At 43.4% G+C, this 26,553-nt stretch overlaps 1 protein-coding gene across 8 annotated transcripts in view; it reads left to right on the top strand.

The window, feature by feature from the left end:
- The window catches only part of NBEA (neurobeachin), a 793,834-nt gene that overhangs the window by 231,945 nt on the left and 535,336 nt on the right, over positions 1-26,553 (top strand). For all 8 annotated transcript variants that reach the window (XM_040340410.1, XM_040340408.1, XM_040340406.1 and 5 more), the window contains exons 9-11: positions 3,953-4,150; positions 15,068-15,201; positions 24,451-24,559. In XM_040340410.1, the coding sequence (XP_040196344.1) occupies positions 3,953-4,150; positions 15,068-15,201; positions 24,451-24,559 (441 nt within the window). The remainder of the gene's footprint in view (positions 1-3,952; positions 4,151-15,067; positions 15,202-24,450; positions 24,560-26,553) is intronic.

Genomic DNA, 26,553 nt, shown 5'->3' with positions numbered 1-26,553 from the left:
TGTGTTTGGGGTCATTGTCTTGTTGAAATACCCTCTTCAAGGGCATTTCCTCTTCAGCATAAGGCAACATGATCCCTGGTATTGAATAAATAGGCCCAACACCATAGTATGAGAAAAATCCCCATATCATGATGCTTGCACCACAGTGTACTGTGGCTTAAATTCAGTGTTTGGGGTTCGTCTGACAAACTGTCTGCAGCCCCTAGACCAGTGGTTCTCAACCTTTCTAGGGCCGTGACCCCTTGATAAAATTTCCCAAGTTGTGGGGACCTCTAACGGTAAAATTATTTTCCTATCGTGGGTTGTCGGCACAAGTAATTTGCGTCCCTAATCCACGGACATTTATCGCTCCCTGAGTCCCTTCCACTCGTACAATATTGAAACATCTTAGGCCCCGTACACACGACCGAACATGTTTGCTGAAACTGGTCCGCGGACCAGTTTCAGCAGACATGTTCGGTCGTCTGTACAGCCAAGCGGACAGGATTCCAGCGTACATTTGCCCGCCGGACCTTTTTCGAGCGGGCAAATGTTTCTAAACTTGTTTAGAAACATGCCCGCTGGAATCCTGTCCGTCGGACATGTTCGGTCGTCTGTACAGACTTACCGTACATGTCCGAGCGGCCGCCATCCCTCGCATGAATCGAATGACTTCGACGCATGCATGGAAGCATTAAACTGCCAGGGCCGCGCACGTCGCCGCGTCATCTTCGCGGCGACGGTGCGGCCTCGTCGCCGCGTATCGCGTATGCGCGGATTTCTGTATGATGACCATTTTCATCGTACATGTTTGCCCGTCTGTACGAGGCCTAATAGTACATTTTAGGATGTACCACTCTTTTTCTTTCCCTTTTATCTCTCTCTATCCTAATTTCTTGTTTGATATCACCATCCCTCTCTAGCCATCTTTCTTGTTCTTTCTCTTATTCTTTCTCTCCCTTTTTTTTTGGTCCTCCCCCTCTTTTCCTCTTCCTTCCATGTATTCTCTATTTTTATTCCATCTCTTACTCACTGGTGGGCAGTATGGGATCAGTGGCAGTGCTGGCATGCAGTTGGGATCAGTGGCAGTGCTGGCATGCAGTTGGGATCAGTGGCAGTGCTGGCGGGAAGTTGGGATCAGTGGCAGTGCTGTTGGGGAGTTGGGATCAGCCAACTTAGGTGCTCTTGATCAAGGTCGTCTGCTAATCTGAGAACTGTAGTGGGGACTTTTTAAGGCAACTCCAATCACAGGTAGTGTTACTCACTGTGTCTCCGATTTTGTGGTTTCTCGTAGAAGTGACACCCAGGGATGGACTGGCCATTGGGACTACAGGGAGTTTCCCGGTGGGCGGATGGCTCAGTGGGCCAGCTTCAGTGACAGCGCACCGCCTCCCACCTCCGCTCCTCTGTCTTTCCCTTCCCGCACTGCTCACCGCCTCTCCCTCCCCGCAGCGCTCACCTGGGGGGAACATAGAAGCAAGGGGAGGACCAGAGGAGCAGGGGGGACAATAGAGGAGAGGACAGACAGCTGACTCAACAGCTATGGCCTGGGAGTTTTTCACTTCTACCTAACCTTGTCCCATAAGGGAGGGGACACTGAACTGATTATTTGCCTAGGATGAAATAATGTCTAGCTTCCCCACTGGTACTGCCTATAAGAGTACCAGTACCAGCCATTCTACTCTAATAAAGTACAATGGCTAGTGAAGGGGGAGAGGGGGCTTGGGTGGCCGGTGGGGTGTGGGAGTTGTTTGGCCACCATGGGAGAGACCTGTCAAAGTGGACCAGTCTGGATGAAGTCCAGGGCCAAATTTTTGTCCCAGTCCAGCCCTGGTGACACCTATGCTGAAATCAGCAGATAGGGTCTCCTCCAACCCCTCCCACTTCACATTCCTCACCAATCAGCTGACCTCTAGTCCCTGCCCCCCAGCTATGCCGTGAACTGAATGGGGGCGGCTGTGAAGAGGCTGAGTGGGTGGCCGCGGGCTTCAGGAACAGCCCAGGTTTTGGTGACCCCTGGCAAATCCTCATTTGACCCCCAAGGGGGTCCCGACCCCCAGGTTGAGAACCACTGCCCTAGACCCAAAAAGAACAAGCTTGCTTTCGTCACTCCACAAAATGTTGCACGATTTCTCTTTAGGCGAGTCAGTGTGTTCTTTGTCAAATTGTAACCTCTTCAGTACATGTTGTTGTTTTTTTACAATGGGACTTTGCGGGGGCTTCTTGCCGATAGCTTGGCTTCACTTGGGCGTCTTCTAACGGTACTCACAGGTAACTTTACATCTTCTTTCATTACCCTGGAGCTGTTCAATGGCAGAGTCTTTGCCATTTTGGCTATTCTTCCATCTATTCGAATGGTAGTTTTCCATTTCCTTCCACATCTTTCCGGTTTTGGTTGCCATTTAAAAAGCATTTGAGATCATTTTATCTGAACAGCCTATCAGTTTCTGCACTTCTTTATATGTTTTCCCCTCTCCAATCAACTTTTTAGTCAAAGTACGCTGTTCTGAACGGTGTGTGGAACGGCCCATTTACTCCAATTTTCAGAGAGAAATTAATACCCAGCATGTACAACATTTGCTGCCTTCATCCTTAACTACCGTACTTGCCGACCAGCCACCGTCATTTTACGGCGGCAGGTCGGCTCCCCTGCGCGAGAGCCCGTAGCGTCACGTCGGCTCTCGCGCAGACCAATAGGGGCGCCCCTGACTCCCGTGCACGCGCCCGTACACGCGATCGCTCGTTACAGAGCGGGGACCGGGAGCTGTGTGTGTAAACACACATCTCCCGGTCCTGTCAGGGGGGAAATGCTGATCTTCTGTTCATACAATGAACGGAAGATCAGTAATTTCCCCTAGTAAAGCCACCCCCCTACAGTTAGAACACACCCAGGGAACATACTTAACCCCTTCCCCGCCCCCTAGTGTTAACCCCTTCACTGCCAGTGACATTTTTATAGTAATCCAATGCATTTTTATAGCACTGATTGCTATAAAAATGCCAATGGTCCCAAAAATGTGTCCGAAGTGTCTGCCATAATGTCGCAGTACCGAAAAAAACCCGCTGATTGTCGCCATTACTAGTAAAAAAATATATATTAATAAAAATGCCATAAAAATACCCCCTATTTTGTAAACACTTTTTTTTTTTTACGAAAAATATGTAGAAGAATACGTATCGGCCTAAACTGAGGAAAAAAAATGTTTTATATATTTTTGGGGGATATTTATTATAGCAGAAATGAGCTAGCATGTCTTGCGTCTGTGTTCATCCGATCCACAGACGGAAGGAAAAATAGGGTTTTCTTTCGTCTGCAGAATCGGATCATTGCGGAGGCGGGCGAGATCGGGTGTCAGCGGATGTTCATCCGCTATCTCATAGGGACCAATGTATGTCCCTTTTTCATCCACAAACGGATGGATGAAAAAGCGGACATATGGTCCGCAGGTGTAAAAGGGGCCTTAATTGTCCTCCCATCTTGCCACATCTGATTCCCCTCTGTGAGTCCAGCCCCCCCCCCCCCCCATTGCAGCATTTCCATCTTTTTTCTCCAGCCGGCTGCTGCGGGTACACAGGCGGATGGAGACGGCCCTGTCAAGTAGGCTGTACAGGACCCGATGATTTCTAATGGCAGCCCGGCTGATGGCTATTGTCACCAGAGCCAAAAGTGAGGGATAATTCAAAATGTTTGTGTTGTCACAAAAAAATGAATAGAGGCTAAATCTTTCCATAAGGCACACTTTTGTTGCGGTGACAACTGTGAGGATTTCCCCCACTTTGGCAATCTTTTCTCTCACTTCCTGTTATGTCTATAGAAGAGGTGAAGGTACATTTCTCCAATGGGGAGACAGAAAGCAAAAAAGTGACATGCTCTAACTATTTCCTACTATCCAAAGAATACAGAAATTTGAACTTTTAAATTTTGTATATTAATAACTCAAATTCTTATGTACTTTGCTTTGTATTTCCTTAGAGTACCTTCAAGTTTAAGTCTGAGAGTGATATTCATCTGGCTGAACACCACAAGCAGGTCCTGTATGATGGGAAACTTGCAAGCAGTATAGCGTTCACATACAACGCAAAAGCCACCGATGCCCAGCTCTGCCTTGAATCGTCACCAAAGGAAAATGCTTCTATATTTGTGCATTCACCCCATGCGCTAATGTTACAGGTATGTCGTTATGGTTTTGTGTATTTTCATGCAGTAAATGTACCACTAAGTTTCCTCGTGATGTTCCTCTAAGTTCCAAATTCACGTGTGGATGTGATGTGCAGTGCTTCTTCTGTTCCAGAAATCAGAAGGGAGATCAGTAATTGATGAGCCCTCTGATGCCTCCAGAGGTGATCTGGATAGTTCTTTGGAACCCCAAACAGCCTGGTTTGCACGGATTCTTGCCAAATTGCTTGTATAGGGAAAACATTTTCAGCTTTGTGTGAAATCGTAGGGTTTTCTGACCTAGACTTTTCCTACTGGTGACGGGTGAATATGTAGTTCAGTACTTAATTCATGTAAGTGTCATCCTGCACACCTACTACAGCAGCCTGACATCTTTGCTTATATAAATATGAAACCAGATTCAAATGTGCTGGAGTCTCATTCCTGATATGTTCTGCCCACTTGCATTGGCTGCATTATGAATGTTGCAGTAAGTTGCCCTGCCACCGCAAACCTTCATTTAAATTATATGAACTGTCCACAGAAGGTGGCAGTAATATTTCATACTAATGCACAGTCTATGGCTAACTTATTTGCATGGGAGCTGTACAATTGGAAGAAGTATGAGCCCTAAAAATAGCTGAGCCACAAAGGAGCTGCCTGGTATTCACCAGTGCACTTCGCAGGGGATGATGGATTTTGCTATGGGAAGGCTCCCAGGATGCAACCTGGGAGCCTTCCAATAACAAAGTCCCAGCAAACCTTGCAAGGTGCACTGGTGAATATCAGGTGACTCCTTAGACTCTGCACTTCTGCTCTGTTCTTTTGAGGGCTCACACTTGTGCAAGGTGGCCTTGACCAGGGAGAGGATAGAAAAGTACCAAATCTCTAAGCAATTTTAGAGACTGGGACAGGCCAAAGGTCAGGGCTGGCAGCAGAAAACTGTGGTGAGATATATGGCCAAAGTCGATAACTGAAGGGAAGGAAACTCTGGCATACCTGATCCTAAAGACACTGGATTTTAAGATACTGGGGTCACCGAAGACGCCAAGTGCAGGGGTTACTAGAGACAGTGGGGTCACAGGAATGTACAGAAGTCAACGGGAGCACTGAAATGCTAGGATCAAATGAAGTAGGGGTGAGGGTCTGTTTCTGCACTGGGGTGTGCTGGAAACACAGGAGTGAGCGAATAGCAGAACCAGTCAGAATCAATCAAGAGACAGAGGTGTAGGACAGCTGGAGGCACTGGGGTCACAAGAATGTGCTGGGATTTAGGAACTACAAACTGGAACTCATGGTCACAGGAATGTGCTGGGACAAAGTAACTAAAAACTGGAACTTGGGGTCACAGGAATGTGCTGGGACAAAGAAACTACAAACTGGAACTCGGGGTCACAGGAATGGGCTGGGACACAGGAACTACAAACTGGAACTCGTGGTCACAGGAATGTGCTGGGACACAGGAACTACAAACTGGAACTCATGGTCACAGGAATGTGCTGGGACAAAGAAACTACAAACTGGAACTCGTGGCCACAGGAATGTGCTGGGACACAGGAACTACAAACTGGAACTCGTGGTCACAGGAATGTGCTGGGACAAAGAAACTACAAACTGGAACTCGGGGTCACAGGAATGTACTGGGACAAAGAAACTACAAACTGGAACTCGTGGTCACAGGAATGTGCTGGGACACAGGAACTACAAACTGGAACTCGGGGTAACTTAGCAATACTGTAACATCGGTCAGTGGCTAGGAACACAACCTGTCACTCAGGAACTGGATGGTAGTCTGAGCACAGTTTAATTTATTATTATTATACACAATAGTGCCAACAGTTTACACAGCGCTTTACAATGTAGAGGGGAGACAGCACAATTACAGTACAGTTCAATACAGAAGGTACAGGGGGGCCCTGCTTGTCAAGCTTACATTCTAAAGGGGGGGGGGGAGTGGTACAAAAGGTAATGGCTGCAGAGAATGATTTGATGGGGGTGGCTCGGGCACAGTTAGGTGGGTGTTGGATAGGCTTCCCTGAATAGATGAGTTTTCAGGGATATCCTAAAGGTGGACAGAGTAGGGGCTGATCTGACATACCGGGGCAGGGAGTTCCAGAGGATGGGAGAGGCTCTGGAGAAGTCCTGAAGGCAAGCATGGGAGAAGTATTTAGAAGGAGAAGTAATTAGAAGTATATTGGGAGGCTGGCCAGGAACTGGGCAAGAAGCAAGCGATAATAAACAGTAGGTGAGTGCTGATGCTTATAGCCAGGGCCGGCCTTAGGTGTTCAGGCGCCCTGTGCGAGCTAATCCTGTGGCGCCCCCCTATCTTCATCCCTCGCCCCCTGGTCACCTAAACAATACACAAAGAGGAAAAAAATGCCACCGCAGGTGTTATACAATTGCGCAGGGGGGTGCCGGTCTGACACCCCCCCCCCATTGTGTGGTACCCGGGGGCGGCTTTGAGTGGCCGCACGGCACCCCTGTTGCCCATGGCGCCCTGTGCGGACGCACAGCTCGCACACCCCAAAGGCCGGCCCTGCTTATAGCTTCCAGTCCTGTGCAGCAAGGAGATGAGGCCAGATCATTTGCTTGCAGAACTTCAAGTGACAAAACAGCCTAGCTTATTTGAAGCACTACAAGTGACAGAATAGCATTGATGCTGATCTGTGGATCCACAAGTACCAGATCCGCTGCAAAGCTAATCCACGATGATGGGATTTTCAACCTTTCCAGCTCTAGAGTGGTCTTCAGGGGTCTCAAAAGTCTAGATTTTGTAGTCTTCTGATTTTTTTTGCTTGTCATAGGTTTGTCACTGCTATCTGCACATGCTTCAGTTATCAGAGTAAGTAGTGAACATTTCTGCAGGTACAATATGTTCAGAGAGTGACAGCACAGCTGTATGGGTCTTATCACTGCTTCTCATTCTTCCATAGGGTCCATGCCAAGGCCCTGTTAATATAAGGTAAAAAAAAAGGGGGGGGCTTTGCATTTTTGATGGCTGCCGAGTGTTCCCTGATGCAAATGAGCTTCGTTGAGCCAACAGCTCAATATGCTGCATTCAAACAAATTGATCTTCTCAAAGGAAGAGCACTGGGAGCTCAGAGCAGCCCAGGAGCTATGCAGCAGACGCTGGATGTGCTTCTGCCTAAGGGGCCTTAAAATTGCTTAACTCTCCCTGAGTTATCATCACTCACTCAGAGTGAAATACGTACGCAATATCCTTTTGTTGAAAGAATAAAATCACTGACATTGAATGCAATCGTGACTTGGCACCAGATTTTCAGTTACAGTTTGATCTATATTTTGTTTATAGCTATATTCATTGCTCGATACTAATAGGCCCCCTGACTCCCTGCAAGATTGTACTAGGCAATCAGAAAATAGATGGCTGATTGATGACAGTATTTTTGTGGTGGTGAAGGGTAAAGGAATAGCGGGGTCACACGGAGTACCTTTGAGGACAGGGGAGATGAAGCCGTGCTTCACATGTTTTCTGCTGCCAGCAGCTGACCAAGCAGGCATGCATGCTGTGATTATAAGTGAATGCCAAGGCAGAGAGGAGACACATCTGTTGCTTACCGACCCATAACATCACATTCTCAAAATAGCTTTGTTTGAGATGGGTTCATATAGCATCTTGCCTTTGTGCATAAAGAGAAATGACATTTCAAGGATCTGTCAAATGCCTGCTTTTCTGACCAACAAACTGGTGGCATTATTCCTTTCTGAAGATCTGTTGTAGGTAGTCTGAAAATGTAGTAGATTTGGTATCATGCCTGTGCCATTGTATCAAAATGGCAAAATCTGCTTCTGTTGTACAGATTTCACAATCTCCTACTGCAGTAGAACCTCTAGTGATGGCATACAAGGGGAAAAGGATAACATATGGACAGGTCAACCTTTCTATTCAGACCTCCACATACTCTGTGTATATACACTGCTCAAAAAAAATTAAAGGAACACTTTTGAATCAGAACTCCTGGGATATTGATCTGGTCAGTTAAGTAGCAGAGGGGGAGGGGTGAATACAGAGGGGGTTGTTAATCAGTTTCAGCTGCTTGCTATTAATTGAAATTAACAACAGGTGCACTAGATGGGCAACAATGAGACAAACTCCAAGGCTGGGTTCACACTACTACAATACTTTCATCCTACTTTGCTCTGTGTTCAATGTTTCCCTATGAGAGCGTCTTGTAGCGTCCTACACAAGTCGGTCCGACTTTGAAAATACTCCCTGTACTACTTTTGGTCCTACATTGATCCTACTTCAGGCCCATTGAATATCATTGAAGTCGGACCAAAGTAGTATCCTGTTCATGAAAGTAGGATGGATGTAGGACCAATGTAGGATAAATGTAGGACCGATGTAGCAGAGCAAAGTAGGATGAAAGTAGTGTAGTAGTGTGAACCCAGCCCAAAACAGGAATGTTTTTTCAGGTGGAGTGTCTGATTTTTTTTGTTTCCCTACCAATTTTTTCTGACTGTTTTCCACTAGTTTTGCATTTGGCTAGGGTCAGTGTCACTACTGGTACCACAAGGCAATACTTGGACCCTATAAAGGTTGCATAGGCAGTCCAACTCCTCCAGGATGGCACATCAATACGTGTCATTGCCAGAAGGTTTGCCGTGTCTCCTAGCCAGGGCCGGCCCTATGATGGGACCGGGTGGTACCATATTACCAAGCGGCACTTTAGGGGGGTGGCAAATGGAGCTTCTTCGGCCGTTCTGCTGTCTAAGGAGCCCAGTGCCGCTGCCTGTGATGACACGTGAAGCCGGGGGGGAGCAGTCAGGCGCGGCTGCCTGCGAGGAGCCTGGCGCCGCTGCTGTTAGTGATGGCGGGCGGCCAGAACACCTGGGGGGGAGGGCAGTCAGCAAGTGAGGCGTTGCTGCCTGTGAGGAGCCCTGCGCCGCTGCCGTTGGTGGTGGCAGGCAGACAGAACACTCGCAGCCTGGTGGGGGGGGGGGGGTGTTGGGAGCAGTCAGTGAGCTGGCAGGGGAGCAGAGAGATGTCATTTCTCACTGCCTGCCCTGCATCACCACAGTTCCGCCCTCAATTACATCATCTCTCTGCTGCCTGCATTCACACTGAAACACAGTAAGTGACAATATGCAACATGTGGCAGGTGACGTTGTAACAATCCGCAACGTGTTGCAAGTGACAATCCGCAACGTGTGGCATTTCATGGTCGTGACAATCTGCAACGTGTGGCAAGTGACAATCTGCAACGTGTGGCAAGTGACAATCTGCAACGTGTGGCAAGTGACAATCTGCAACGTGTGGCAAGTGACAATCTGCAACGTGTGGCAAGTGACAATCTGCAACGTGTGGCAAGTGACAATCTGCAACGTGTGGCAAGTGACAATCTGCAACGTGTGGCAAGTGACAATCTGCAACGTGTGGCATTTCATGGTCGTGACAATCTGCAACGTGTGGCAAGTGACAATCTGCAACGTGTGGCAAGTGACAATCTGCAACGTGTGGCAAGTGACAATCTGCAACGTGTGGCAAGTGACAATCTGCAACGTGTGGCAAGTGACAATCTGCACCGTGTGGCAAGTGACAATCTGCACCGTGTGGCAAGTGACAATCTGCACCGTGTGGCAAGTGACAATCTGCACCGTGTGGCAAGTGACAATCTGCACCGTGTGGCAAGTGACAATCTGCACCGTGTGGCAAGTGACAATCTGCACCGTGTGGCAAGTGACAATCTGCACCGTGTGGCAAGTGACAATCTGCACCGTGTGGCAAGTGACAATCTGCACCGTGTGGCAAGTGACAATCTGCACCGTGTGGCAAGTGACAATCTGCACCGTGTGGCAAGTGACAATCTGCACCGTGTGGCAAGTGACAATCTGCACCGTGTGGCAAGTGACAATCTGCACCGTGTGGCAAGTGACAATCTGCACCGTGTGGCAAGTGACAATCTGCACCGTGTGGCAAGTGACAATCTGCACCGTGTGGCAAGTGACAATCTGCAACGTGTGGCAAGTGACAATCTGCAACGTGTGACAATCCGCAACGTGTGGCATGTAACGTCGTGACAAGTGACAATCCGCAACGTGTGACAATCCGCAACGTGTGGCAAGTGACAACCCGCAACGTGTGGCAAGTGACAACACGCATCTGGTGGTGAAATCCAAAGCAAAACTGTAAGTAAAAACACACATCACAAGTTGTATGAGACATGAGAGCCTGAGAGGGACTTGCCTTGCCCAGTCCTGATTAACCACTTAAGGACCTGAAGGATTTGCCCACTTAAATGGGTTGCATGGCTTTCTTTTTTTTTTTCTTTTTTTTAAATAACAAACATGTTATACATCCACTCTGCAGTTCGTTTTGCACAGAGTGGCCTCGATCCTGCTGTTCTCGGGTCCCTCGACGGCTGTCTCGGCTCCTCCCCGCATCAGCTAGCCCCCTTCTGGGAAGCTCTCTCCCAAGGGGGTTAGTTTGCGGGTGCGCTCCTTGTCATACACACTGCGTCCATAGACAGTGTTTATGACTCGGTCCCACCCCCCTCCACGGGCCGCGTCATTGGATGTGATTGACCGCAGCGAGAGCCAATGGCTGCACTGCTATCAATCTAGCCAATCCACGGCCAGACTCTGTGGAGAAGAGGACGCCAGGGGAAGCGCACAGCAGGTGAACAGGCTCAGGTAAGTAAAACAAGGGGGCTGGGGGGGCCGTCATTGCCAGGTGTTCTTTCACCTTAATGCATAGGATGCATCAAGGTGAAAAAACACAAACCATTACAACCCCCTTAATGACCGGGCCATTTTTTGCAATACGGCACTGTGTTGCGTTAACTGACAATTGCGCGGTCGTGTGACACTCTACCCAAATAAAAGTGATGTAATCTTCTTCCCACATATAGAGCTTTCTTTTGGTGATATTTGCTCACCTCTGTGGTTTTTATTTTTTATGCTATAAACAACAAAAGAGCGACAATTTAAAAAAAATATATATATTTTTTACTTTTTGCTATAATAAATATCCCAAACATTTATGAAAAAAAAATGTCTTCATCAGCTTAGGCCAATATGTATTCCTCTACATATTTTTGGTACCAAAAAAAACCCCACAATTTGCGTACATGGATTTGTTTGCGCAAAAGACATCACGGCCGCCCGCCCGCCATGCACAGGTCCCTTTATACTCCTATATACATGTATAGAGCCCTGACAGGTCCTCTTTAATTCGTATATGCACGTATAGAGCCATGACAGGTCCTCTTTATATATGTATAGAGCCATGAGAAAGTACTCTTTATACTCCTATATACATGTATTAGAGCCATGACAGGTCCTCTTTATATTCCTTTACATGTATAGAGCCATTATAGGTCCTCTATATACATGTATAGAGCCATGAGAGGTCCTCTTTTTACTCCTATGTACATGTATAAAGCCATGACAGGTCCTCTTTATACTCCTTTTATACATGTAGCGAACCATGACAGGTTCTCTTTTTACTCCTATACATGTATAGAGCCATGACAGGTCCTCTTTATACTCCTTTATACATATGTATAAAGAGAACCTGTCATGGCTCTATACATGTATAAAGGGGACCTGTTATCATGGCTCTATACATGTATAAAGAGGACTTGTCCTGGCTCTACATGTATACAGGAGTATAAAGTGGACCCATCATGGTTCTATACATGTATAGAACCATGACAGGTCTTCTTTTTACTTTTATACATGTATACCATGACGGGTCCCCTTTAGTCATCATAATATAAAGTAATGAATGTGGGGGCCTTTTGGTGGGCGTGATTTTTTTTTGGGGGGGCAGTGAATCTTTTAGACATGCTGTGTTTAAATTATAGGGGCCCAAAAAAACTGATTGTAGGACTCAATGTGATGGTCCAGTCTATATAGGCTCTAGAATAGAGTAATTTGCATAGTTGTGAATATGCTAGGTTCTGCATGTGATTTCACAATACAAAATAAAACATTTATTAGAATTTCTAAAGTTCTCATTTAGCAGTTAATATCAGAAGAACTCAAGACAAACCTCTAACTACACAGATGAAAAATGCATCAAAAATACTAAAAAAAAAAACACTGAATGACGCATGATTATGCAGCAACACTACTGAACCTAGGCTGAGTTTTGCGATCTATTTGGGATTGTAGACCAATTATTTTGGTGCCACCTCTGGTGAGAGACTCAGATGTGTAGTACACCATATGTGGCCTTTATATCACACAGACAGGAGGATGACACGGCTTTCTTTGTGAAAACCTCAGAACAAAATTTGACATTATCATGCCTCCAGCCTATTGATTAGACAGTAAAGGAGCAATCGCAGACTGATGGAAGTCATCCATCTGTTCTCTCTTCTTGTGAGCATGTTACTTTTCAGCAAATTGGCAAGCACCATACCCTTTCCACTTCTGTTGCTGCCCTTTCCACTCTCAGTATGTGTGGTGCTGTACTGGGGAATAAAAAGGGGGAAATCAAGTCAAATTTCTATTACTTGCACTAACCCCCCCCCCCCCCCCCCCGGATTGCCACACTGATTAGAAGCTTCCAAAGTTCAATATAATGTATAAAGACAAGTGTACCGTCATTGTATGGGAATTCTACCAATGAACCTCTCTTATTTGCTAGTTTTTTGGTCTGTTTTGTAAATCACTTGGAGCATTTTATTCTATCTGTTAAGCGCAAAAAAAAAAAAATCACAAAACTTGATCATATTAGAAATTCTGAGCTGTTCTGTGTCCTCTGCATACTTCATGTGTTGTCTTTACAGAGCTCTCTTAGTTCTCATTTTGAACTAAGGCTCTAAACAGGTTCACAACACTCAGTCCATAAAAACAAAAATTTGTGTGTTGTCAGTCTGCGACAGGATTTTGGGGCTGCGTGCCATTCTAGCAGATGAACTGTTATTTTTCTATAATAATAAACAAATGGTGAAAAAAAGGAAAATATATGCGCCCTTCAACCTTCTTACACCCCACTGCGCCAATCAATGTGAAAGCCCCGCCCCCCCCCCCAAAAGCAGCTACTAAAATGAAAATAGTGTGTAATATCTATTCTGAATGAACATAATAGTAGCGCAATGTTAAAAAAAAATCCTAAATAAATGTGTAAATCTGTGAAGAAATATACACATGCTAAATCATAATAGGCATATATGAGAAGTGAAAAATAAAATAATAAAAAATATATACATAACTGAATGTTCAGAGAAAAAAACGTTCATTCGGCGATAGAGAAGATTAATCAATATAAACAAGCCAAGTCCATAAGTGATAAAATTCCAAGTGATTAAACGTATAGCTGGATTCAAATAGACCGCTGCATCTTTGCGGCGGCGTAGCATATCGTATCTTCACTACGCCGCCGTAGGTTAGCTAGGCAAGTACTGTATTCACAAAGTACTTGCCTGCTAAGTTACGGCGGCGTATCGTAAATGTGGCCGGTGTAAGCGCGCCTAATTCAAATTATGCTGAGGGGGTGTGTTTTATGTTAATGGAGGGTGACCTGACGTGATTGACGTTTTTTACGAACGGCGCATGCGCCGTCCGTGTACATATCCCAGTGTGCATTGCAGCAAAGTACGCCGCAAGGACGTATTGGTTTAGACGTGGACGTAAATTACGTCCAGCCCTATTCACGGACGACTTGCGCGAACAACGTAAAATTTTCAAATTTCGATGCGGGAACGACGGCCATACTTAACATTACTACTCCAGCTATTTGATGGAATAACTTTACTCCTGAAAATGCCTTACGTAAACGGCGTATCTTTACTGCGACGGGCGCGCGTACGTTCGTGAATAGGCGTATCTAGTGATTTACATATTCTACGCCGAGCGCAATGGAAGCGCCGCCTAGCGGCCAGCCTAAATATTGCACCCTAAGATAGGTTTAAGTGTATCTCTGTTTTAGGATGCACTTAAACTTAGGACAGCGCAGATTCCGAGTTAGGCAGGCGTATTTACTGATACGCCGGCCTAACTTTATGTGAATCTAGCTATTAGTGTCCAAAAAAATCTTCTTAAGAAATCTTGCTTGAAACCTTCCACCACACCATAGTGCTCAGTGACTCCACAACCTAAGGAATTGCGCTTACCAGTAAGACATGCCTTGCATTCGCATGCTTGGCAATACAGTTGAATACGTCTCCAAACGAAATGATCAATTCCACCAGTGTTCCAGTATATCAAAAGTTGCTCCACATGTAAAAATAAAATGGCTCCAATAGTGAAGTTTATCAAAACTAATTTATTAAAAGCAGCACAAGAAACCTTCACACAATGCACTCACATTTAGCAAAACAAATGGAGGCACTTCAACAATAAACTCGGCAGTGGGCTCCAAACCAACTTGTTGTATTATGGTCTCTGCGGACCTAAGGTAAATCATAAGTCTCACCACCTGCTCAATTCGTTCCCCTCTTCACTTCAAAGCACCGCACTGCACTCGGTGGTCGGTATTCCGAACGTTTTCCTGGAACACGAGAAGGACCTGTTCACATCACATGCAGTGATGGTATAGTTCACACCAGCGCTGTGCATTCCTGTGCATTTAAGTTCCAGAAAAAAAAAAGTACAGTAGCAAAAAAAGTAAAGTAGCGCTATACAAGTTCTCACTCAACATGCTGCTTTTTTTCTGCACAGAACTGCACTGGAATGCGGTAAAACGCATAAAAAAAAAGCACATGCAGAAACACATTTGGAACGGATCTGGAGGATGTTTTTGTGGAGTAAACTGTCACTTAAACCCGTAGAATGTGCATGTATTGTAGAGATGTATTGCATATGTTTTTTTTTTTTCCCTTGACGTATGGTTGATATAGAACTGAATTGAATTATTGTGTGTCTTTTTTATATCCGTCTGGAATTCTGCTTTCGTAATTATTGACGTAGGGCCTGCCCGCTCTGCTATTGTTTGAACTAAATATTATCTTTTCTTTTTAGGATGTAAAAGCTATAGTAACACACTCCATACACAGTGCAATTCATTCAATTGGGGGCATCCAGGTTCTCTTTCCACTATTTGCACAGCTGGACAATCGGCAGCTGACTGACAGCCAGGTGGAAACCACAGTTTGGTAGGTATTCTTATAGGCAAGCATAAGTAATCATTCCTTAATGTATAGTATGATCATGTTCCAAGAGCTAAAACAGTAGCATAGCAGGCAAATATGTGAAAACAGTAAAGTGAAAAAATAATGTTGTACATGTTTTTGCTAAAGTTTGTGTCTCTAGTCCATGGACTGTAAGGTTCTTGATGGTATTGCATTCTAAGTGCAGTGAATTCAAATATGTCTGCAGTGTAAGAATATCATTCTTTGTGAACCATTACATCCAAGGAAAGAGCAGTAGACTGAGCAATGTTTTTAGTTAAAGTGGTTGTAAACCATCACATATACCCATTGAAGTGACCAGCTTCACGTGATACACAGATATGAAACCCATCCTCCTACATACGTTGTACCTGTTTATGTGACATTGTCTCTTCTCTACATTCTTTCAAAGTCCACAATTTATAAAGCTTGTCTGAGCTGTCAGAAGAGGGGGGCGGAGAGCTAAATTTACACTTTGAAGAGCTCTGTGAGGAGAGCTCTATGAGCTGATTGGAGGGAAGGGACACTCCTCCTTTTACACAGCACACAGGAACAGAGCCGAGGCTGTCAATCAGCTGGAAATTTCTCCCCGTCACTATTTTTCTCTGTGTCAGGAAAAGATGTCAGAAAATATTCATGCTGATAGCAGAGGAATGAAGCGGCAGACAGAAATTACACTTAGTGCTCTTAATTGTAACATATTTTATGTCTGAGGTTTACAACGACTTTATTGCAATCATGTGTGCTAAACCTCATCTAGCAAATGTTTTTCCCTGCTTCTCAGAAACATGTCTCTTTTAGGTCAGTTTGTCACAACACAGCGGCAAGTACCCATGTCTCAAATGCTCGAATAACTGTATAATGATTCCAAAGAATTGAGGAGCACATACTGTATATCTCAGAAACAATTATAAATATACATGCACACTGATGGGTCTTACATATTGCATCACATGTGTAATTATTTACACTGATTAGTAACTATCTCTTCAATTGAGGAACTGCCTCTGCTTTATCAAGTACATGGAGCCCTTCTATGCATTAATGTTGTGTTAAATCACAGTAAATATTTGGTAAAGTTTGTACCCCAGCACTGTAGTTTAGAACTTTTAATGCTGCTGCTTCATGCTCTCTATGCTGCTTCCTTGAACTTCTGGTCCTCAGAAAAGTATTATCAGTGGACAGTGCAGTCTCCTGATAGTCTATTAGCTTGGTGGGGAAGGGGGGGGGTGCGGGCTGAGCAGTGGTGTGCCGAGCAGTGGCGTTTCTTGCCATCCTGGTGTTTCTATTGATGAACACAGTGTAGGAAGACAACTCGAGTCCCTACATGCAGGGATGATTCCATATGACACTGAAAGAGAAAGGGACTCACCCTGGGGTAGTAATCATAGCACCAGATTAAACTGGAACATAGGCAAGGATTAAAGGATAATTAAGCGGCATACTTAGTAAGTGATTAAATCAGATGCTGTAAGTGCTTAAAAACTGAGGGTTTAATAAGGCTTTAAGTGCTCAATATGGAGCCCCATATGTAACCATTACATTTTAAAGTTCTATGCCAGTCCTCTATAACCAAAAATTATTTTAAACAGAGATCCAAATAACCACATTAACTTTAAAAGAGATCTAAACCTAAGAACAAAAATGTTATATTTTACAGCTTTCCAGGCCTGAGATGTGGTGGCTGCCTTAATTTTAATTTTCAAAGCTAAGCATGTTTTCAGCCAGTACAGAATAAAAAATAATGTTGCCAGAAATGCAATGTTCTTTACGCTTAGAGCCGGTTCACACAGGGGCAAAATATTAAAAGCCAGCAGCTACAAATACTGCAGCTGCTGACTTTTAATATTAGGACACTTACCTGTCCTGGAGTCCAGCGCTGATCGCAGCAGAGCATGAGCGATCGCTCGTCTCTCAGCTGCTCCCCCCGCCATCCACGCTGAGGGAACCAGGAAGTGAAGCGCTGCGGCTTCACTGTCCGGTTCCCTACGGCGCATGCGCGAGTCGCGCTGCGCCCGCCGATTGGCTCACACGCTGTGTGCTGGGAGCCGAGTGTTCCCAGCACACAACGGGCGACAGACGGGAAGTCAGAAAAACCCGTCTTTTGCCCGTAGCGTGTGGCCGGAAGTGGGTGCAAATACCTGTCTTTAGACAGGTATCTGCACCCCCCTCCCCCCTGAAAGGTGTCAAATGTGACACCGGAGGGGGGGAGGGTTCCGATCAGCGGGACTCCACTTTAGGGTGGAGAACCGCTTTAAAGTCGCCTCCAGGACAGGAGGTTTTCTTCCTGTAAAGTTGCTTCAGTTAAAACAGTGATCAGACTTCTGAGCAACTTCCATTGAAATCAATGGGTACAAGTTGCCTAGAAGTCGGATTGAATTAGTACAGGAACCTTTTCTGAAGTCGGAGCAACTGCAGTAGTGTGTATTAAGATGGTACCATTCACTTCTATTGATTTTCTCAACTACACGACTTGGGGCAACTTCAAGTCGGATCCCAGGTTGCCCCTGTGTGAACCGGCTCTTAGCGTGATATGAACTGAAAGTAAAAACAATGTCATCTTCCTACTATAAGCTACTAATCCCCCCCCCCCCCCCCCACACACACACCTTTATGCAGTGGAAATGAATGAAAAAAACACATGTTTGAAGTCCAGCTTGGATGACAATCATGGATGGAATAGAGGAGTGAACCCAGGTACCCAGGGACAAGTGTGTTATTGGCAGGATCACCAGTTGAACATAAAGGGATAAAAACTTAAAAACACACTATCCGCCCTATCCAAACAGAGAACACTTTGCATTAAAGTAGAACTATAGGCAAATGTGTACTTATTTTTTCATTTGAGTAAGGGATGGTAATAACTCCTGTCAGATTTCTTTCCCCATCTGTGTCAGAAAAGAAGTGAGAGGAAATCCCTGCAAGTTAAGTGAATTCCTTGGGGACCCCATGTCCCCATTGGAAGATTTCCCCCTCTTTCTTTTCTGGGGGCAACCCAATATTTGGGCTTTTCTTTACATTCACTTCCAATGATAACAGTAAACAGGACAAATAGAGTGAATGTCCTTAACGGAGGCACAGCCAGCAATTAAAACTGTAAAGTGTTCTAATCCCTCTCCACGCTATCCAAACTAAAGTTATACTTTAAGAAAACCATGTGTGTTCACATTGGAGCAAGCTCGACACTGAGCATGGGACCTGGAAGGCAGTGGATATCACGTTATCAGCGTTGTCTACTTCAGTGTTTTCCAGCCTCCTGGGGCATCAGCTAGTATATGCATATTTATTATTATTATTATTTAGGTACTTGTATAGCGCCGTCAATTTACGCAGCGCTTTACATATACAATGTACATTCACATCAGTCCCTACCCTCAAGGAGCTTACAACTTACAATAAAGTCCCTAACTCATTCATATACTAGGGCCAATTTAGGCAGAAGCCAATTAACCTACCAGCATAGTAGTTACATTAGCATACCTTCCAACTGTCCCTGATTTTGAGGGGCTATCCCCGATTTCAAACAAAGCCCCACTGTCCATCTTTCCTCCTCATTTGTCCCTCATTTTGGTCTTCGCTATATAGTTGTATATAAAATTAGCTTTTTATCTTTCAGAAAGTGTTTCCCAGTGCTAAACTTTTCATCCAATTTCTAACTTTCTAAATTTGTAAATTTCAAAAGCCAGATTTAAGGAATATTAGTGGTCAAATAAGCACTTGTGGCTTTAACAATTTTTTTTTTCAATAATTCACCTTTTAAGGGGGCGTGATAGGGCGGAGTGTCCTGTGCCTACATACTTTTGCTAATAGGTGTCCCTCGTTCCCATCTCAAAATGTTGGGAGGTATTGATTAGTCCGGCTTGGCATAGTGGTGCTTGGAAATCATCTTTTAAGCTGGTAGACTAGGGAGGTTGTGTCAATCTAGGTATTAATGACAAACGCTGTGGGCTGGACCTTTAAATGGTGCTAGAACTGTGCTGACAAGTTGATGTGCCGATGCATGCAATGCTTTCATGTACAGTTGTTTTCTAATTGAGGAGTGTTTCTTAGAGGGTGACAATGCAGAATGAATATATAGAGGGCATGCTTCAGTGATGTCTAACTAAATAGCAGTGATATTGAATACAATCATTAAAGAAGAGTTTAAGCCATAACACAGGTTTAAATTGTTTTTGACTATAGACACACATACAGGTAAATTGAGTCAATTTTAAATCTTATCTCAATTGCATTGTGTTGTGGATAGTAAAATCATTTTTTTACCATTATTAAGCATTCCCTTCACATTTTATGTTGAAAATGGATGCAAGAAATTTCTCTTGTAGAATTATCTAGAAAAGCAGATTGAATACCATTTCTAAGCTAAGCACTTCCATCAGAATACAAGGATTTATGAATATAAAAGAGCCAATCACTTTTTGGAGAAGCAGGGGTTTTTTTTTTGTAGTTCAGACACTTTTAAAAATAAAGTACATTTTGAACCAAAATGGCTTCTGTCCTTGTGCTTGCTTTAAAGCCCCTTACTGTGCTGCGGAGCTGTTTTGCTTGTAGATTTAATGGGAATATTTTCAAGGCTGTCTTTAATATAATACATGAAATATCTAAGTTCCAGTATAACAAGTCTGTCCCAGGGCTCAAGGCGATGGCTTTTGAAACATTTTATATAAACTTTCTGTTCATTGCTTTTCTCCCAAAGGAAGCTGCTTCATTCACTTGCAGGCTGAATAATCTTCTTAGCAGCGAGGGAACCACAGTTACAGCAATGCGACAGATTATTGGGGGGGTATCATGCCGAATTTTAGTAGTTGCAAATGTCTTCTTTAAAGTGCTTAGTTAATACAGAAATGTAATCCATTTTGAAATTGCATACTTAGAAAGATATTGAAGAACAGAATGACCCTAAATTAATTTTCAATTATTTTTTAGAGACTAAAAGATAATATAATACCTTTTAGCAAAATGGTCTATGTCCAGATTACAGGCTGGAGATGGACAGTTTTGCTGACAAAGCCTATGCTAATGGGTATAACAAGGAAGCACAGGGTGAGCTGCATAACAGGGGACAGGTTTTTCTTTCTGGTTGTCTTATACACTTGTGTATTAAAACCAAACTGTAGTTGTCCTGGGAGCCCCTGACGGGCCGGATTCCACAGCTTTTCTCAAATTTTACCATGAATGAACCCCTGAAATAAAACCCCTTTTTGATAATTACTAAATGTATAGTTCATGGTACATTAATGTGAACAGTAATTTGTGATTTTAAAATATTTAATGTTGTGTATTAAGCATATTTGACACCCAGGGCTACTTAAATGTTGTTGAAAATGTGAAATTAATAAAATAACAATGGGCAGTAAATGTAGTGTTGGCTTACATTGGCAATAATTAAGATGAAATATACATACAGTGGGGCAAAAAAGTATTTAGTCAGCCACCAATTGTGCAAGTTCTCCCACTTAAAAAGATGAGAGGCCTGTAATTGTCATCATAGGTATACCTCAACTATGAGAGACAAAATGTGGACACAAATCCAGACAATCACATTGTCTGTTTTGGAAATAATTTATTTGCAAATTATGGTGGGAAATAAGTATTTGGTCACCTACAAACAAGCAAGATTTCTGGCTCTCACAGACCTGTATCTTTTTCTTTAAGAGGCTCCTCTGTCCTCCACTCATTACCTGTATTAATGGCACCTGTTTGAACTTGTTATCAGCATAAAAGCCACCTGTCCACAACCTCAAACAGTCACACTCCAAACTCCACTATGGTAAAGACCAAAGAACTGTCGGACACCAGAAACAAAATTGTAGACCTGCACCAGGCTGGAAAGACTGAATCTGGGTGTGAAGAAATCAACTGTGGGAGCAATAATTAGAAAATGGAAGACATACAAGACCACTGATCTCCCTCGATCTGGGGCTTCACGCAAGATCTCACCCTGTGGGGTCAAAATGATCACAAGAACGTATAGCAAAAATCCCAGAACCACACGGGGGACCTAGTGAATGACCTGCAGAGAGCTGGGACCAAGGTAACAAAGGCTACCATCAGTAACGCACTACGCCGCCAGGGACTCAGAGAATGTAGAAAAACAACTCGCCGTGTTTGGAGGAGAGAGAATGCCGAGTTTCAACCAAAGAACACCTTACCTACTGTGAAGCATGGGGGTGGCAACATCATGCCTTGGGGCTGTTTCTTTGCAAAGATAACAGGACAACTGATCCGTGTACATTAAAGAATGAATGGGACCACGTATCGTGAGATTTTGAGTGCAAACCTCCTCCTATCAGCAAGGGCATTGGAGTTGAAACGTGGCTGGGTCTTTCAGCATGACAATGATCCCAAACACACCGCCCGGGCAACAAAGGAGTGGCTTCGTAAGAAGCATTTCAAGGTCCTGGAGTGGCTTAGCCAGTCTCCAGATCTCAACCCCATAGAAAACCTTTGGAGGTAGTTGAAAGTCTGTGTTGCCCAGCGACAGCCCCAAAACATCACTGCTCTAGAGGAGATCTGCATGGAGGAATGGGCCAACATACCAGCAACAGTGTGTGACAACCCTGTGAAGACTTACAGAAAACGTTTGACCTCTGTCATGGCCAACAAAGTATATATAACAAAGTATTGAGATGAACTTTTTATATTGACCAAATACTTATTTTCCACCATAATTTGCAAATAAATTCTTTCCAAATCCGACAATGTGATTGTCTGGATTTGTTTCCACATTTTGTCTCTCATAGTTGAGGTATACCTATGATGACAATTACAGGCCTCTCTCAAATTTTTAAGTGGGAGAACTTGCACAATTGGTGGCTGACTAAATACTTTTTTGCCCCACTGTATTTTCCTTTTCGTTCTTGCATTTTTTTAATTTGAAAAAACTCTACATTAAAAAAAACACCAAATGCAGGTCACAATGACAATCTGGCCACATGGTCAAAAGCAAAATAAGGAGCTTCGTGGATCAGATTTTGAACAGCCTGTGTACAGCATCATCTAATAAATAGCTTTTTCTTAACACTGTTTATTCTATTGTTTTCTGCTTCGCCTGCACAATGACATATATTCTGTACACAATTCAATTATCATTGGTCAGTAGAGAAAAGCTTGCTTACTGCGTTAGGCCCCTTTCACACAGGTAGACCATTCAGGTCCGCTTAAAAAACTGACAGGCGCACCTGAACGGACGCTCCATGCACATCTGTGGAGCTACGGATGTCAGCGGTGACATATCGACTGACCTCCAATCTGCCAATGTGTGACGGAGGAAAACCCTATTTTCCATCCATCTGGCGGATCGGATGAAGGCGGACTCTGTGGTCCGTCTTCATCCAAACCCCCATAGGGGAGAGCGGCGCTCTGACAGGTCGGTCCATGCACAGTGTGCAGAGATAGACCTGTCATCTGCCTGCTCAGCAGGGATCGACAAAGCGATCCCCGCTGAGCAAAGTGAAGCCCGTACACGGACACGTCCGTGTAAAAGGGCCCTAAGTCAATGGAAAAGTGCCCGCTTACATTGGTGGTAAGTTGAGCGACGCTTTACATTAGTGGTCAGTGTAATTATAACTTTCATTGATGGTTAGTGGCGAAAGGCCTTCTTCGATATGTGGTCAGTTTGAAGAAAAAGCCCCTTGTATTGGTGATCATAGAGTCCAGGAGGAAAGGACCCACTTACATAGTCGGTCATTGGAAAGAATGCTGCTTACATTGTTGGCCAGACACACAGCTAAAATAATCATTGTTGTCAGTGGTTCCTCATCTGCGAGGAAGAAATTGATTATGGAACCTTAAGCCAGCCATAGATGATTCAAATCTTGGCCAGTTCAGCAGGGACTGGCTGAGATTGAAACCATGTATGGGCAGGCTGAATGTACTCAAGTTGATGAATTGATCAAATTGGGTACAACCAGCCTGTCCGCATTTTATATGTGATTATTGCTAGTGGATATTATAGCCACTAGCAGTAATTGCGGTGTTCTCCTGGTGGAGACGACTTCCCCTGCTGGGAGAACACAATGGCTCCACGAGAGGGATTCCCTCATCAACACTGTTGGGGAAATAGAGCATTTTAGTTGAGAGGGGCTGCTCTCCTGTCTATTTTAAGGTGTGCTGCTTAAAGAGCTGTTTTGCTCAGTGGGCTGTTGAAATGTTAAAAGGGTACTTCATGGCAGTACACTGTTACAGCTAAAATGATTACTTTATAAATTACTCCCAAGAAATGTATTCAATGTGTGCAATATGATGGACATTTACAGCATTTGTAAAGTTTCATTCATATTTGACCCATTTTAAATAATCATAGAGTAACAATGGAATGGGGCTTTTGCACATGGTATATAATAGGAATATATAGAATGTTTTTTTTTTTTTTTTTTTGGCCCACAGACATGCATTACAAAAAAACTCTGTACACAGCTATGCATGTCTAAACTCCGACGCTTGCGTTTGCATGTGTATGGGCATGTTTTTCAAAACATAACATTTTAGGTTTTGAAACGTTTACACATGCAAGTGTCAGCACTTGCGCGCACAATAGCCGCTGATGGCTTTTTTGGAATGCATGTCTATAGGCAAAAATATGCTGCAACTGTGGTTCTCAGGGAGCCACAACAAGCATATTTTTATTTTATCCAGTGTATGCCTACTGCACGCCTGTGTGCAAGAGGCCTTGTGCTCGTCTGCACAGTATTTCACATGTCTACGGCTATCACATGGCAGCAAGAAAAATGTAAATATTTGATTTATGTACAGAATGTATGTCACTCTGTCCAGGCGAGGCAGAAAATTATAGAATAAACACTGTAAAAAAACAAAAAAAAAACGTATTCGATGATTCTGTACACAAGCTGTTCAAAATCTGATCCATGAAGCTCCTTATTGTGCTTTTGACCATGTGGCCAGACTGTCACTGTGATTTGCATTTGGTGTTTTATTTTTATTTTTATGTAGAGTTTTTTCAAATTAAAACGTTGAAAAAATGCAAGAACAAAAAGTAAAATATGTATATCTCATTGTAATTATTGTGGACAAGCTCAGATAAGATAACTTGTCTCCATTTTTTTTTTACCAGCTTTGCTGCATAAAGTCAGTTTTAACAAAGTTCAGCCCTATTTGATCTCAAAAGCTTTGAATCACGTACCATAGCAAGCGAGTTGTACCCTTGCCAAATATAGCAATAATTACTACATTGGTGTTATTGATTGTTAATTCATTGCTTTGTTATTGTTCTAGTGCCACCTTGCTGGCCTTCTTGGTGGAGCTGTTGAAGAGTTCTGTGGCTATGCAGGAACAGATGCTGGGAGGAAAAGGGTTTCTAGTCATTGGCTACCTCTTGGAAAAGGTAAGCTGAATAATTACAATGCACAAGAAAAAAATCCTCTTTCACATTAAAACTGGATTGTATGGCTTTGAGATTAACAAAGAGCTTTTAGCATCTTTAATAATCACTATGAAAATTTCATGCGTGTGTGGTCCCCATAGACCAGTGCATTTGCTGCATTGGACACTACCTCACTCGCCCTTATTATGAACACAGTTATTAGAACTTTGACTCTCTGCCTGTTAAAAAAAAAAAGAATTATGCCGCGTACACACGACCGTTTTTCATGACGTGAAAAATTACCTTTTTTTTAAATGGTCATTAAAAACGAGCGTGTGTAGGCTCCAGAGCATTTTTCACGATGTGAAAAATGGCCATTAAAAATTTAGAACATGCTCTAAATTTTCAAGTCGTTTTTCACTTCATGAAAACCGGTCGTGTGTAGGCTTTAACGACGTGAAAAAAACGCGCAGGCTCAGAAGCAAGTTATGAGATGGGTTCTGGTAAAACTAGTGTTCGTAATGGAGATGGCACATTCATCACGCTGTAACAGACTGAAAAGCGTGAATCGTCTCTCACCAAACTTTTACTAACACAAAATCGGCAAAAGCAGCCCAAAGGGTGGCGCCATGCGAATGGTACTTCCCCTTTATAGTGCCGTCGTATGCACACCCAATACCTGAGTAATACATTACACAACTTGACCATACTGCTTACCATTTGTTGATGGTTGTAGGTAATATTTAGGCTACTGTAATGTAAATCATCATGGAATCATCTTTATTCACAATATAAACTAGAAAACCTACCATGTTTAAATTGAGAAAATATAACATTTTAAGAGGGGAAAAAAAGTAAATTTTGAAATTGATGGCAGTGACCTGTCTCAACGTTGGGACAGAGCCATGTTTAACATGATGTAACATCCCCTATTGTTTCAACAACACTATAAACATCTAAGAACTAAGGAGACCGGTTGCTGGAGATTTGGAAGAGGAATGTTTTCCCATTCTTGTCTGATATTGGATTACAACTCTTAAACAGTCCTGGGTCATTTTTGTCATATTTTCTGATTCGAGATGTGACAAATATTTTCAATTGTTGAAAGCTCTGGACTGCAGGCAGGTCAGTTAAGCACCCGGACTCTTCTACTATGAAGCAATGCTGTTGTCATGGATGCAATATGTAGTTTAGCATTATCTTGCTCAAATGTAAGGCCTTACCAGAAAAATATGTCTGGATGGGAGCATATGCTGCTAGATATATCTTTCAGCATTGATAGTGCCCTTCCAGATCTGAAATCTGCCCATTCCATACCCACTAATGCACCCCCCATACCATCAGAGATGCAGGCTTTTGAACTGAATGCTGATCACAAGCTTGAATGTCCCTCTCTTTTTTAGTCTGGAGGACCCATGGTTGCCAAAAAGAATGTCAGATTTTGACTCGTCTGAACACAGATCAGTTTTTTCACTTTTTCTAACTTTAAACATATGTTTTCTATTTTCTGTTGCACATAAAATGTGGGTTTATGAGATTTGCTAGCCTTTGCATTATTTTTTTTACATAGATTTTACACAACATCCCAACTTTTTTTTTTAAATTGGGATTGTACTAAATAGTTTTTTTTTTTTTTAAATTAGAGCTCACAAAACTATGCTACAGTTTCAAACATACTAGGCCCAGTTTGGAAGGTAGTCTATTAACTTGGCAGTATGTTTTTAAACTATGGTAAGGAATGAGCACACTCACAGGTAATCCACACAATTATAGGGAGAAAATGCTAACTTTATGTAGGTGGGTAGCTAGGTGGGATTTAAAGTGGATCTATAGCAGTATTTTAAATTGCAAATGGGAATGATTTTGATTGCAGAAGAGACCTACTGTGTCAATATTGGAGTGTAGTTTAATATAGTTCCACTTTAAACCTGGAATACATTTCACAGCAAGGGTATAATGGCAGTGTAAGTGTAATTGTGCTTAATCGTAAAGTTGGAGAAAGGCAGAATTGCAAA

This window comes from Rana temporaria, chromosome 2, assembly GCF_905171775.1.
Source record: "Rana temporaria chromosome 2, aRanTem1.1, whole genome shotgun sequence".
Classification (NCBI taxonomy): Eukaryota; Metazoa; Chordata; class Amphibia; order Anura; family Ranidae; genus Rana; species Rana temporaria.
This window is presented reverse-complemented; position numbering and strand designations above follow the sequence as displayed.